The sequence below is a fragment of the Astyanax mexicanus genome, unplaced genomic scaffold, assembly GCF_023375975.1.
Source record: "Astyanax mexicanus isolate ESR-SI-001 unplaced genomic scaffold, AstMex3_surface scaffold_34, whole genome shotgun sequence".
NCBI classification, from domain to species: Eukaryota; Metazoa; Chordata; class Actinopteri; order Characiformes; family Acestrorhamphidae; genus Astyanax; species Astyanax mexicanus.
In genome coordinates this window covers 3,160,316-3,173,204 of record NW_026040044.1, presented here as the reverse complement: position 1 = coordinate 3,173,204, position 12,889 = coordinate 3,160,316, and the positions used below count along the sequence as shown (strand labels likewise).

At 37.7% G+C, this 12,889-nt stretch overlaps 1 protein-coding gene across 1 annotated transcript; it reads right to left on the bottom strand.

Moving 5' to 3' along the window:
* Window positions 1–4,032: 4,032 nt before the first annotated feature.
* On the bottom strand, window positions 4,033–6,937 carry LOC103045430 (uncharacterized). Its single transcript, XM_007243118.4, has 2 exons — window positions 4,701–6,937; window positions 4,033–4,596 (listed from the first exon to the last, which is right to left on the bottom strand). Exon 1 carries the CDS (start codon window positions 6,640–6,642, stop codon window positions 4,702–4,704), a length of 1,941 nt encoding a protein of 646 aa, XP_007243180.3. The 5' UTR covers window positions 6,643–6,937; the 3' UTR covers window positions 4,033–4,596; window position 4,701.
* Window positions 6,938–12,889: the final 5,952 nt, after the last annotated feature.

Below are 12,889 nucleotides of genomic sequence, written 5' to 3'. Positions count from 1 at the left end.
GAAGCGACGCAACATCACCGCTCATCAGTTAGGAGGTGGGAGGCAGTGAGCGGCAGAGCGGTGGAGGGGCGTCGCAGTGCTCCTAGCCAATCAGAGGAGAGATATTTCCATGCTGTTTGCATGTATGAATATTCATGAGCAAAGCTGGAATCCGGTCATTTTGGACACACCCCTAAAACAGTCCATTAAAAAAGAGCTATACAGAGACACCTGAGCACTTTTTTTTTACAAAAACGGCTCACATGTCATTCATTCATACTAGAGACCACAACTAGACATTTTAAAATGAAAGAAAAAACGACGGAAGGTGACCTTTAAGCGTTAAACTATGCAGGCAGTTTGCCTCGAGGACCAGGGTTGATATATATATTTTTTAAATAAATATTTTTCATATTCCTGTTTATAAATAAATGTTTAACATATGAAAGCTTTTTTTGTGTAAAACATTGTTTTGGGTAATTTATGTTGATTTAAGTTACAATAAATTTCGCTTGGTGGGCAAACAAAGCAATGCTATCTGAGGTGATTTCATCATACACAAGACGTTCATTTCATGTGTTAACCAAAAAAAAAAACATTTTTGTAATACTATTATGAAACTTTAAATTGTAATTTTACTTACCAGGGGTGAAGGTTTGCAAAATACAGCCACCACGAGTGAAAATCCTGTGAAGGTTTGAAACATACAGCCACCACGAGTGAAAATCCTGAGGTGTACGGAATACAGTTGCTTGATTGCTGGCAGGTGTACGGAATACTGAAGCGCCACGGTGACGGGACTGAGCGCAGTTTTTTTAGGTTTTCTTGAAAACTATTGGTCCAAAAATAACCAATCAAAATTTATTTTGGTTGCTGGGCAGTTATTCCATTCTTTGACCAATCACTGCAGCCTATTTGACCTCGGGTATTTCCGTGATATCCACTTAAATGCGGAAAATACCGGAATTGTGTACGGAATACCGTTCTCTTACGTTATATATTTAATATCTGGCTGTGTTTATGAATAGTTATAGGTTTAATATAGACACCCAATATGTAATTTAAAGCTTAGAATCTCTGCTTTTCAGTTATCTAGCCTATTTAGCTGTTTCTCCTTTCAGAAAATAAACATTTAGGGCGAAATATGCCTATATGAAAGTTATGAAGTTATTCTTTTAAATTATTATTATTTTGCGTTTTTCGTACGTCCATCTTTGATCGAATGCACACCATTCGAACCGTCTGCCTCTCCGGATTCCTAAACTGTGCTCCGTTTAACTGTACGGTACCTGAGTTAGAGCCAAAAGAGTGTGTTACACTGTGTGTTTAGAGTTTAAATCTGCTTGTGTTTCGCTTTGTGTTTACCTCAGGACACTCGAGACACACACCCAACCCCCTCGAGCGCTTCCCCCACACTCTTACCTTCAAAATGCCTCCAAACTTAAAATCCATCAATCCAGTCACTAGTAATTCTCCCATATATCCAACTAGTTCTTGAAATAATTTGAGGCAGAAAAAAAAAAAAATTAACGCTTAAAAGCGGATTATTCGTAGCTCCACGAATCCACGCCTATCTAATGAATAAGCAGACCCTCACAGACAAGGCGGTATGCAAATTAGCTCTGCCAGCCAATCAGGTGCCGAATTCTGCGAGTCTTAAAGAGAGGGGGGGGGCTGGGGGGGGAGGAGGTTACTGCTCCTCCACAGAGCTCTGACTAATCAGAGCTCTGATTAAATATTTAATTTTAGATGTCTGAAAAAAAAAAAAAAAAAAATAGAAAATCTGAAAAGCGCCTAAAATTTTCTGTTTTTTTTAACCATATTTTTGCCATTACATGTTCAATTGAATAATTAAAGTATCTTAACACTTAAGTTAAATGAATTGTTTTCCGTTGCTTACATTCATGCAGCTCAGTCAGGCACCAGTTTTGCGCAAATATTTCCAGTTTTAGACGAAATCACACTTTTACCGGTTTCTCTTTAATATATATTTATCAATCTAATCAATAAAATTATTATCCAACATTAACATTACTGCACTTTCAGCCCAAAAACACTCTAGATTATCATTTCCCAATAAAAAGTCTATTCCTCTGAACTTTTATAGTCCCTACAAGCAAAAAAATACAAATAAATCACAGGCGCTAGGTAGATATTTGATCAAAACGTGGTCAAATTAATGCAAAAATCAAAGATTTGTTAATATTTACAGCACAAATTAAGACAGATATGAAAATGACAATATCTGACATGTCTGACTATCTCCTATAAATACTCTGTAATATTTAGGAGAGTAAAGGTTGTACAAACTAGCCCAAAAAAAAATCTGAAAATTGGCCTAGGGTCCTGAGGTTAATGGTGTACTTATAAAAGGGTCAAGGGAAAGTGAGCAGATCAATATGTATGTATTAGCACTGCAGTGTGTACCTGCCGTACGTATGTTCTGAACCTGTGTGCGTTCTAAAAGTAGCAGATTCAGCTAGCAAGTACCTGCACGTTTGGAAGATAGCACCAAAAATAGCATGGAAATAAAATGGATGTATGTGTTCAATTTTTTTAATTTAATTCTTCTTCTTGTTGCAGTTATTCTATGAAGTGCAAGTTTTGCAGTTTTGTCAGCTCCAGTCAAAAAGGTCTATTAAGGCACCATCAACTTAGACACAGAAGAGGAGCTCACTGGCCCTGTGTCTACAGTGACTGTGTATGTACCTTCAAAACCCGTGGAGCATTACGGTCACATCTCACCAGATCACATTGCAGGATTGTAAAAAGTCAAGAAACTTTGACCTTTTTTTGTGATTTGTGTGAATTCAGAGAAATTTGCACTCAACGCACTTTTTTTGGTCACCTTGGACATCATTTAAAAAATCAAGAGACACTACGTTGCCCCTTTCTGCGATGTGAGTTTGAAACTAACAATTTAAAAACCTTCAGTTCACACAGAAGTAGAAAGCACAAAAATTCAAAGGAGATAAGAACATGTTTAAGAGAGCCTACTGAAAATGAAATCTCTGCTGTTGAGACTCATGCTATTGACCAGCCATTGGATAACTCTGAGTTAGAGGCATTACAAAGTTGTTCAAGTCAGGAATCAAGTGACAGTGGAAGAGGTGAGTGTGTAGATGATGAGGCTCTGGAACATAAAATTGCATCTCTTTTTCTGCGCATGCAAACAGTGTTGCATGTTTCTAAAAGTGCTTTACAGAAAATTGTTGAATTGAATGATATTCTGCACTTTTCAAAATTTAATTCCCTTCAGAAAATCAAAGATGTGCTGGGTCAACATAATATAGAAATAGATGACTGGGTTGTTCAAGAAATTAATGATGCAGTATTCAAAACAAATCCATTAGTTTTAGCTACTCAAGCAAAAGGTTCCCTATCAACTGATCACAGGAGAAATCTCTATTTTAAGGAACATTTTCCTGTAATTGAACCAACTGAATATACGTATAGAAGCACCTTTAAAAATTCATTTGTTTATGTTTCAGTCATTCAGGTTTTAGAGACTTTACTGAGATATTCAGATTTTTCAGAAAAGTTAGTTTTTTACCAAGAGGACAATCCTGGTCAATTTAGGTCATTTAGAGATGGGCAATACTTCAAAGACAATAAACTTTTCGGGGCACAAGAGACAAGTATTTCTATAGGATTTAGGGTGACCAGATTCCAATTCAACAGATGTGGGACCAAGACTATGTTTGTGTGGGACAGTGTGGGACACCAATGCATCGAGGCAGTCTAAACAAAACAAAAAAATTAAACATCTCTATTCTGCCTCTTTAGCACATAACAGACTGCAAATAAAAATGTGTGTATGTATGTATATGTGTGCGTATATATATATATATATATATATATATATATACACACATATACATATATACATACACACATTTTTATTTGTATATACATTTTTATTACATATAATAACTTATTTAAATGCAACTTTCTCTCAAGTAAAAAAAAATAGTAAGCATGGACCTTTCATACTATTTCACAGTGCTTCTCAAGTTAAAACACCCGACTGTGTACAATTAAACAGAACAGACAGTTCTTTAATGTGCTTTATTAAGGGTATGGGTTTCCTGCATTTTCTCTAACAACACAGAGCAACAACACAACTCCTGCACGACTCCAAACACCACATTAAAGTGCTTTTTTTTCTAGTAGAATAATATACTGAACCACATATGTACTGGATTAGGCCACGTGTATTACAGAGGCTGATTATCTGAACAAGAAAAAACTCACTCAAATGAGAATCACTTGAATGGGCTACACAAAATAAATGCATTTGAAAATGATCTGCATTTACTGGAAAATGCCAACTAAAGGCACCACTGGGTATAAAATAAATAAAATTAGAAATACACATTAAATTTGGTCAGGAGGAAAAAAAAAGGTATATTAAATAATACTTTTTTGTTCAGTTTTGTCCATTATAGTAACACAATCACTGCTCTTTCAGCATCAAGGAGAACACCTGGCTGAATTTTTTTGTTTGTTTTTTTTAGTTCTGTCCATCAAAAGTCTTTCAGTTTTCTCTATCACACCAACAACTGCAGACAGGCTGGGCCCACACAGACAATGCACTCTCAGCACCAGAGAAGGCACCTAGCAGTGAAGCACAAGAAGAGAGCACTGTCATAAAATCTTGCACCACATCGGCTCAGTGCTCACAATATACTAATTTATATCTTAGACAATGTTTACCTTACCTTAGATGTTCCTCTTGGCTTTATACTTTTTGCTTGAGCGTGCAGCTTCTAATAAGGCCTTCTGCTTAAGTGCAAAGCTGTAGAATTCCTTACAACTGTATTCAAAGTTGGTCTTGACTTGAATTTCACTCTTGATAAGCTCCACAGAGCAACGGTTCCTCTGGTCAGTCCATGCTGCAGTTACAAGGGAAAACACTCTCTCTACAGAAGCATTGGTGATGGGAATGCTGAAGAGAAAGGATGCAACAGCAGTCAGATTTGGTGTTTTTGTGCTTTTAAGCAAAAGTGCCCACTTCTCCACGACAGGAGCTTTTCTCTCCACAATTTCCTGCTGGCGTGGCAGAGTCACGCAGTACTCCTCATAGAGTTCATCCATATCCAGTTTCGACCCTATCTGTAGGACCTCCACGGCATCACTGAGCTGGGAGAATGTAAAGCTGCTCTTCAGTGCCAAGCATCTAACATTCTTCTGGTAGTTGTTGTCTGTGAAGTCGTACCATTTTTCCAGGTAGTTGAGTGCCGTCTTGAAGTTGGAAAAATCATGTTTGATTGTTGCTGCTTTTTGGTCTGGAAACTGTTGGAGAATAGCACTGGTCTCCATTCCAAAGAAACAATCAATTTGTCGCTGTTGGAGCTTTGTCTTGAGAGTGAGCATTATGTCATACAGCTCACAGACGGTCCCATCCTGTCCCTCCAACAGCAGCACAACATCATGGAAGATCTTCAGTATGTTATTGAGGAAAGCCAGGTAGGCCTGTAGCTCAAGGGGTTGCCCCTCACCATCCTGATCTGTTTTTAACAGCTTCCACAGTGCTTTTGGGCACTGATTCTCTCCAAGTGACAAGAAATAGCTCTTGATAGCTGCCCAGCTGTCATGTAGCCTCTGGACAGCAGGCCACAGACTTAACCATCTTGTGGGTACATGTCTTCGTACAACATGATAATCTTCTTCCACAAAGGCAAACACTTCTTTCAATTCCTCTGTGCGCTGTGCAGACACTGAAAAGTGACTGAATATTTTGTTCACTACAGAGTCAATGTCAACATTCAGCATGTCTCCAGCATGCTTTGCACAGTTGTGTACTATGTGGGCCACACAGTTTGCTTTGATGATGCCACTGTTGTCTGCCTTTAGCTTTTGGAAAACAGAATTGTTTTTCCCGTAGTTTACACTAGCATTATCAGCAGTGTAAGCTGAAATCATGTCCAGTTGCAGGCCATTTTCCTCTAGCTTGCTTGTAATCTGGCAGTGTATGGTAGCAGCTGACTCATGGCTATCTTCATAAAAGTCAAGGATCTTGCTTTTCAAACCCAGCTTTGGTGTCCAATATCTCAAAGACAGTGGGAAGAGTTTTGTGGTGCCATGATTAGATGCATCTGAAGCCACTGAAAAAAATGGCGTGTGGGCTTTTTTATCACCTGTGAGTTCTTGAACCACAGGCGTTTTTAATTCTCTTAAACAACTCTCCACAGAGGCAGGTGCAAGCACATCTGTAACTAAGGATGCTGCCTTTGTACGACCACATGACATTTTCTTTGCAATCTCAGAGTCTGGAAAGATGGCCGATGTTAGCTTATTACCACAGTCTTCTGACCTGTATGACAGGGAGTGTTTCACAGTGTGGTAAACGCTAGTTAGTTCAGCTGCTGTTACTTTATCTACGTTTGAATCTTGTTTGGGTTTTAGCAGGAACGTATGCATGGACTGGGAAACCTCCTTCTGAGCAACACGCTTTTTGTGAGTCTCGCACTGTCTGTGTCGTTTCACGTCGTATTCACCTCCGTGTGAAACGGAAAAATGACTCAAGCAAACTTCACACAAAACTTTACCAGACTCGCCTTGCACTGGTTTCACCCAGGGGTAGATAGTTTCCCAGTCTTTGTTGTAGCTGCATTTTCGCTTTTTAGCTGTGCGCGTCGCGCTTACCTCCCTTTCCTCCATCTCGTGCTGCACGCCGGCGCTGTTCTAACCTGATTTGCATTGGTTTGTGTTGGTGGGCGTGCCCTTAACCCGCGTCCGCGTTCCCGTTTGATTGACATGATGAAACAGCCCGCCCCCGGCGCCCCGCCCCCTGCTGACAGCCTTCACTGCTTTCCCCACACATGCCAGATTACAAAACACGCATTTTAAAACTGGAGTCTGATTGTCACTAATGCGGGACAGCGTCTCAATTTGCGGGACGCATGAAAAGTAATGAAATTGCGTGACTGTCCCGCACAAAGCGGGACATCTGGTCACCCTAATAGGATTGTACATTGATGACTTTGAAGTATGCAATCCTTTGGGGACATCTAGAAAAATTCATAAGATTACAGCAGTCTATTGGGTTGTGCTCAAGTGTTTTTATAATAATGTTTTGTTTTCTTAATTATATCTAGGCTATTTATGTAACTAAGTATTTGAGGATTTTCCACCATGAAGGTAATTTTTAGGATTTTTTTTGGCACAGTATTGGTTTCTTCTAAATATGTATTTCATGACTTTAAAAGAACATAATGTATTTAGCATAGGCCCCATCCCATCATTGCTTAAGATGTTTCCATCGTTTTTAAATAGGTGTTTTGTCTTAAAATACCTTTATTTAATTTATTTATTTTTTTGACTGTCAAATTTGAATTGAAAAATAAGTTATATTACAGATATTTGTACAGATCATCCACATGGAAGATATTCTGCTATCTTGACATCCCTAACGTAGATTAAATTGTTACTAATTGATTGGGTCAGTTTTCCATCCAGTGAATAAGCCTAGTTTTAGACAGCATTTTCCATGTCATCAAGGAGTATTCCTTTTCAGGGAAACTGTGTTTATAATTAAAGGTACAAACTTGTAAAATCTTATTATTTAAATGTTTTTGTGTTTGTGCTGGTTTTATGTTCTGCAGATTTGTGAAGAGTTCTTTCGTGTCACAACCAAGGATCTGTTGGGGACCTTTAGAGCAGCCTTGGATATGTACTCTCCTCAACTGCTTAAACTGTACCGTGCAAGAAAGGGATCTTTCTGTCAAGACATGGACACCCTCTTTGAAAAGCTTGATGAACAGGTACACTTATCTGTTGTATGCTGTATTTGGTTTTGGAAGGAATAATGGCAAACTAAAATATCCTGGATTATGTAGTACCTAAAGGCTTAAAATCGCTGTTCATTGTATGGTGGCACGTTCAGTCACATTCAAAATAATTTAGAGTGGGAAATTGTGAGTGGAATGAGTCCACCTATTGAGTGCTTGTCTAGTAGTTTTATTTGTTTTCTCTCTTTCTGATTTACAGACGTCTGATTTAGCACTGCATCGAAAGAGAACAGCTTTGGAAGGTCTACCCATATTTGTACGAGAGAATTCAAAGAAGCTTTTCCCAACATGCCTGGTGAGTAGTGTGCGCTTTCCCACAGGTGGAATTAGACTGCGTGTGTCTGAGTGAGATTAAATGGTTACTGTATTTATGGTAAAATTCTCTGTTCATATATTCAATTCTACTGTTTTCTGCCGTTAGAAAAAACTTGCGTTAAATGCTGTACAGCATAATACTAATTTGACTGAGCCAGCAGACCACCGAATACAGTAGGGGGCTTCCCTTCCATTGTTGTCCCTCACCTATTGCAGTGCAATCAGTGACATTTGTGCAATATGCACCCCTGCATCCTCTGGCCCCACTAGTAGTGAAATTTCACGACTGGACTTGGTGCACCCTGTGAGGAAACCCCCCCCCCCCCCCTTTCTCTATGTTGTTATCATCATTATTATTGTTGTTAGACTGTTAGTCTTATGTTTTTGGGTGGTTATTCGACAACAGTATTTCTGCTTTTCTTCAGGTAACCGAAACGGAGGCTGAGCAGACCAAAGGTGTCAAGATGGGTGTCCTCACTGTTCTTGATGATGATGATGCACCTTCCTTGATGCCCACTGTCGCAAGTATTGCCATTGTGCTGGAAGAGGCCATTGTTCTCACAGATGTACCAGACCTTCCTACTGCGTTTGCCTACCTTTTTGGCCTGCTCTATTCGTTGAACATTGAGTTTCCAAAAGAACACAAGTATACTTTTGAAACTATTCAGCACATCTTCATGGACTTGACTCCTACTTGCTCTCAGCGTGTCAGGAGCTTAAAAACCAAGCTCCTTCTCCTAAATTAGAAACTGATCTTTTACATACACTTTGCTGGTTGGCCTAATCCGTCTGTCTGAAATGTCAAGACATTTTTGGCTTCACAGGTTATAAAGGAACTTTTTTTCTGCCTTGGCCCCAATGTTCAGGGCTTTATACAGTGGCTTTTCAACCGGTTTGATTTGTTTTGTTTGTACATTTCTGATATCCATTTGAATGGATTAAAAAAGCCACAATGTTCTAAAGCCAAAGAGCTGTTTTCTTACCAACGGTTGGTTTATTTGTTTTCTTTATGTCTTACAAAAAGCATAGCTCACGGTTCTACAGCAGCAGTCTGCAGATGTTGTTTATTTTTGAATGATTAGGTGCTGTATCTCAAAGAGATTCTTATAAGATTAAGGCAGAGATATAGATCCATTTTTTTATAGAGAAGGATGTGACAGAAAGAGCTGGGCAGTGATGTGCTTAGAGTGTACAGAAATGGCACCCACTTTCTGCAAACAAGCACAATTTTAGGGAATCTAAATCTTGCTTTTTTTATTTATTTTATATATATATATTTTATAAATGCTATACTGCAGCACCTTGTTCCTTGCATTGTTAAGTCAAGACTTTTTATCAGCCTGCTTGGTGGACATTCTTGCAACTTGAAATTACTTGATGCAGAAAGGGTTAATAAACATATTAACTTAACTGTTTTGTCATTTGTCTTAAGTAAGGACACCTAACTTTAGTTAGGTATTCTTAGTATGTAGAACTTTGTGTGTGAGAAGAACATTTTAACAGGTTGGCTCAACTTTTTAAAAAATCTGAAACTCTTAGTATGTAAAATTTATTTTTTTATTGAAGTATAAATAAATGTGAAATTAGTAATTTAAACAAGAAATAATTAGTTGGTTCTACTTTTCTTAAAAACTTAATATTTTGAGTTGAGTTCTAAACTCAAAAATCGAGTGCAGTAAGTTGCCTTGAAATTTTAAGTTTTCTTAACTTTTTCGTATCAGTTGACTCAACTTTTTACCAATCTGGAACTCTTAGTATATAAAACATAAAATTTGAAGTTTATATAAACGTGAAAAATGAATAATCTGAACAAGAAATAATGAGCTGGGTCAACATTTTAATAACCTGTAATTCTAAGTATGCAAAACTTAAAATTCGAATTTTATGTAAATATGAAAAATTAATTATCTGAACAAGAAATAAATAGTTGGCTCAACTTTCTTAAAAACTTAATATTTTGAGTTGAGTTCTAAACTCAAAAATCGAGTGCAGTAAGTTGCCTTGAAATTTTAAGTTTTCTCAACTTTTTCGTTTTTACAGTGTTTATATCATGGTAAACATTGGGTTTTTCAGGGGAAAAAATGTAACACTGCTCACATGGAGGGCTCTAAAAATCATGAATCAAATATTATATGTTTGGCATTGCTGTTTCCAGTAACTTGTACCAGGTTCACACTGCATGATTTAGCCCAGTTTTTCGTTAATCGCCGACAATAAACTCTAAGCTAGATATCTGACCCAGTCTGCGACTGAGAACCACGGGTCCAAAATGCATCTCTTGCTTTACCAGAGGCCATTAACTTTCTCTCTCACATTTATATCTCAATTAAATCAAAGTTATATCACTGTTAATCACAGAGCCTGAGAGTTAGTCCTCTATGAGTTTTTCTTTCATTTTAAAAATTATAATAATGTATTTTACTAAAACAGCAAAAGAAAAGCATTTTCTTAGATACAAGTAATACAGTAATACAGTAATACTGCTATTACCACTGTAGAACCATCACAGTGAGACTACTATTACTACCTACAATCACTACTACAGATCATTACAATAACAGTACTAACAGAGTAACATTATCAACACCTCCCTGCTAACATAACACATTAATATTTATCATAATCACAGTGCATATTTATTTAGAGATGTGTGGGATGTGTAAAAACTGAGATTTATTTAGTTTTGCATGAAATATATGAAATAAAAAACATGGGTTAGATCAAGTTGTAAAATCTAGCATTGATTAAATCTAGCACTCGTTCCAAACAAAGGAGTCTGTTCAGTGGTGAAATGTAATTTACAGATTGATTTACATGAAATAAAAAAATTAAGATAACTTCTTTTATGAACATTAAAAAATAATAATTATTAAAACATAAAAAAACAGCTTATGTACATACATTATTTATCTTTTAATCAATAGTAAGTATGAATGTACAGTGTTGTGACGCCTACCACAGACTCTGTAGTTCCTTTTTCTGACTCTGCCGTTCCCGTCTATGGACAATCCCCGGTCCGGAACTACACCTCCCAGCATGCACCGGACAACACCACGTGTTCGGACTCAGCCAACCGCGGCTCATTCGTGCGGTCTACGTCACCGGAATTTTAGATTGTGTTCAGGTGTTTGTAATTTAGTTTTAGTATAAATATCAGTCTGTTTGTCTCGCGTGTTGCGAGGTATTTTCCCTGTTTCACCAGTGATATACTGAGCGTTATTTTCCTGTCTGTATTACCCGTGTATGACCCTAGTTTGTTCTTTTCGACTACGTTTTTTGCCTTATCCTTTTGTTCTGTTTGTATTGTGATTTTCTGGTTTATTGAACTCTGCTTCTGGTTTCTGGTTTCGTTTTCGGTTTGTGATTCGGCTCTGATGTTTTGGTTGGTTGTTTTTCTGGCTTTGACCCACGCCTGTTATCTGACTACGCTATCAGCTTACGTGCTTTCTAATAAAGCCTCGTTTTGTTTTTACCGCGAGCGTCTGACTCCCGTCTGTGGCGTTACAAGTGTACCCATGTTTTTACAATTTTACAAGATTTTACAACAACACGTGATGATTATTAACTCACTATTAGCTTCATTAGCAACCAATTACATTAGTAGAATTTAGGAGAAAATAAAAAAAATAATAATATATGATTATATCAAGAACACTGTTGGTTAACAATATCATTAGAATTTTTTTGAAAATGAAAAGGATAACATTACAACAGTTTGTTTTGTTGATTGATATAAGTCATAACTATAATGTATTGAGTAATTAATGCCAAGTTTAAACAGCCAAAAGTAGCAATTGCAATTTCTATTGCATTATATAAATGTATAAAATTATCAGTTATAGAAAAAATAAAACATAGCAAATAAAATTGCAATCAGATTTTATATGAAGACGTAAAGAAGTAAAAATAAATAACACAAAACACTTCAGGACATTGAAAACAGTGCTGCAGATTAAGAGAATATTCCAGAACAATTGTTCACTTTGTGTATTTTGCATGAATAATGACCTGGACCTACATTCTCTAGAACAATGGCATTTGTTCCCATTAAGAATGAATAGGTAGCAAAAGTTCATCTATGTTCCACAGCCCTCCTGACCTGCACTCGTCTATCTGTCTTTTTATCATCCCTCGTTCCTCTTTCCATCTCCCATTCAGTCCCATTCACTTTCACATGAACTCAAGCCATAGAGTTTCTTTGTCTCGACAGCCACCGGAATATATCCACTCCATCAGGACAGATCACATCAACCACTTGACAACAACACAACAACCAACACGGATAACATAGCAACACCTTACCATCCACCTAGCAACCATTTACATTTTCGGTATTTAGCAGACGCCCTTATCCAGAGCGACTTACAACAGTGCTTCAAAGTTACTTCAGATATCCAGAGCTAGTTTGTAGACTAGGATCAAGAGATACATAGAACTTAATCATGTTAAGAACCCTAGGAACCTTTTTTTAGGAACTCTTTAAAAAGATGTGTCTTCAGTCGACGTTTGAAGACTGCGAGTGAAGTTTATTCCACCACCTTGGTGCAACACCTCAGAGAAGAGTCTGGATGTCTGTTTTCTGTGTGTTTTGAGTGATGGAGGTTCGAGCCGAGCCGTACTGGAAGCTCTAAGAGCTCTTGGTGCAGATCTGGCTTTGATCATCAGTGCCATCAAGTACGAAGGAGCTGGTCCGTTTTTTGCCTTGTAGGCCAGAGTCAGGGTTTTGAATCGGATGCGGGCGGCAACAGGAAGCCAGTGGAGGGAACGCAGCAAAGCAGTCACATGACTGAACTTCCAAATGA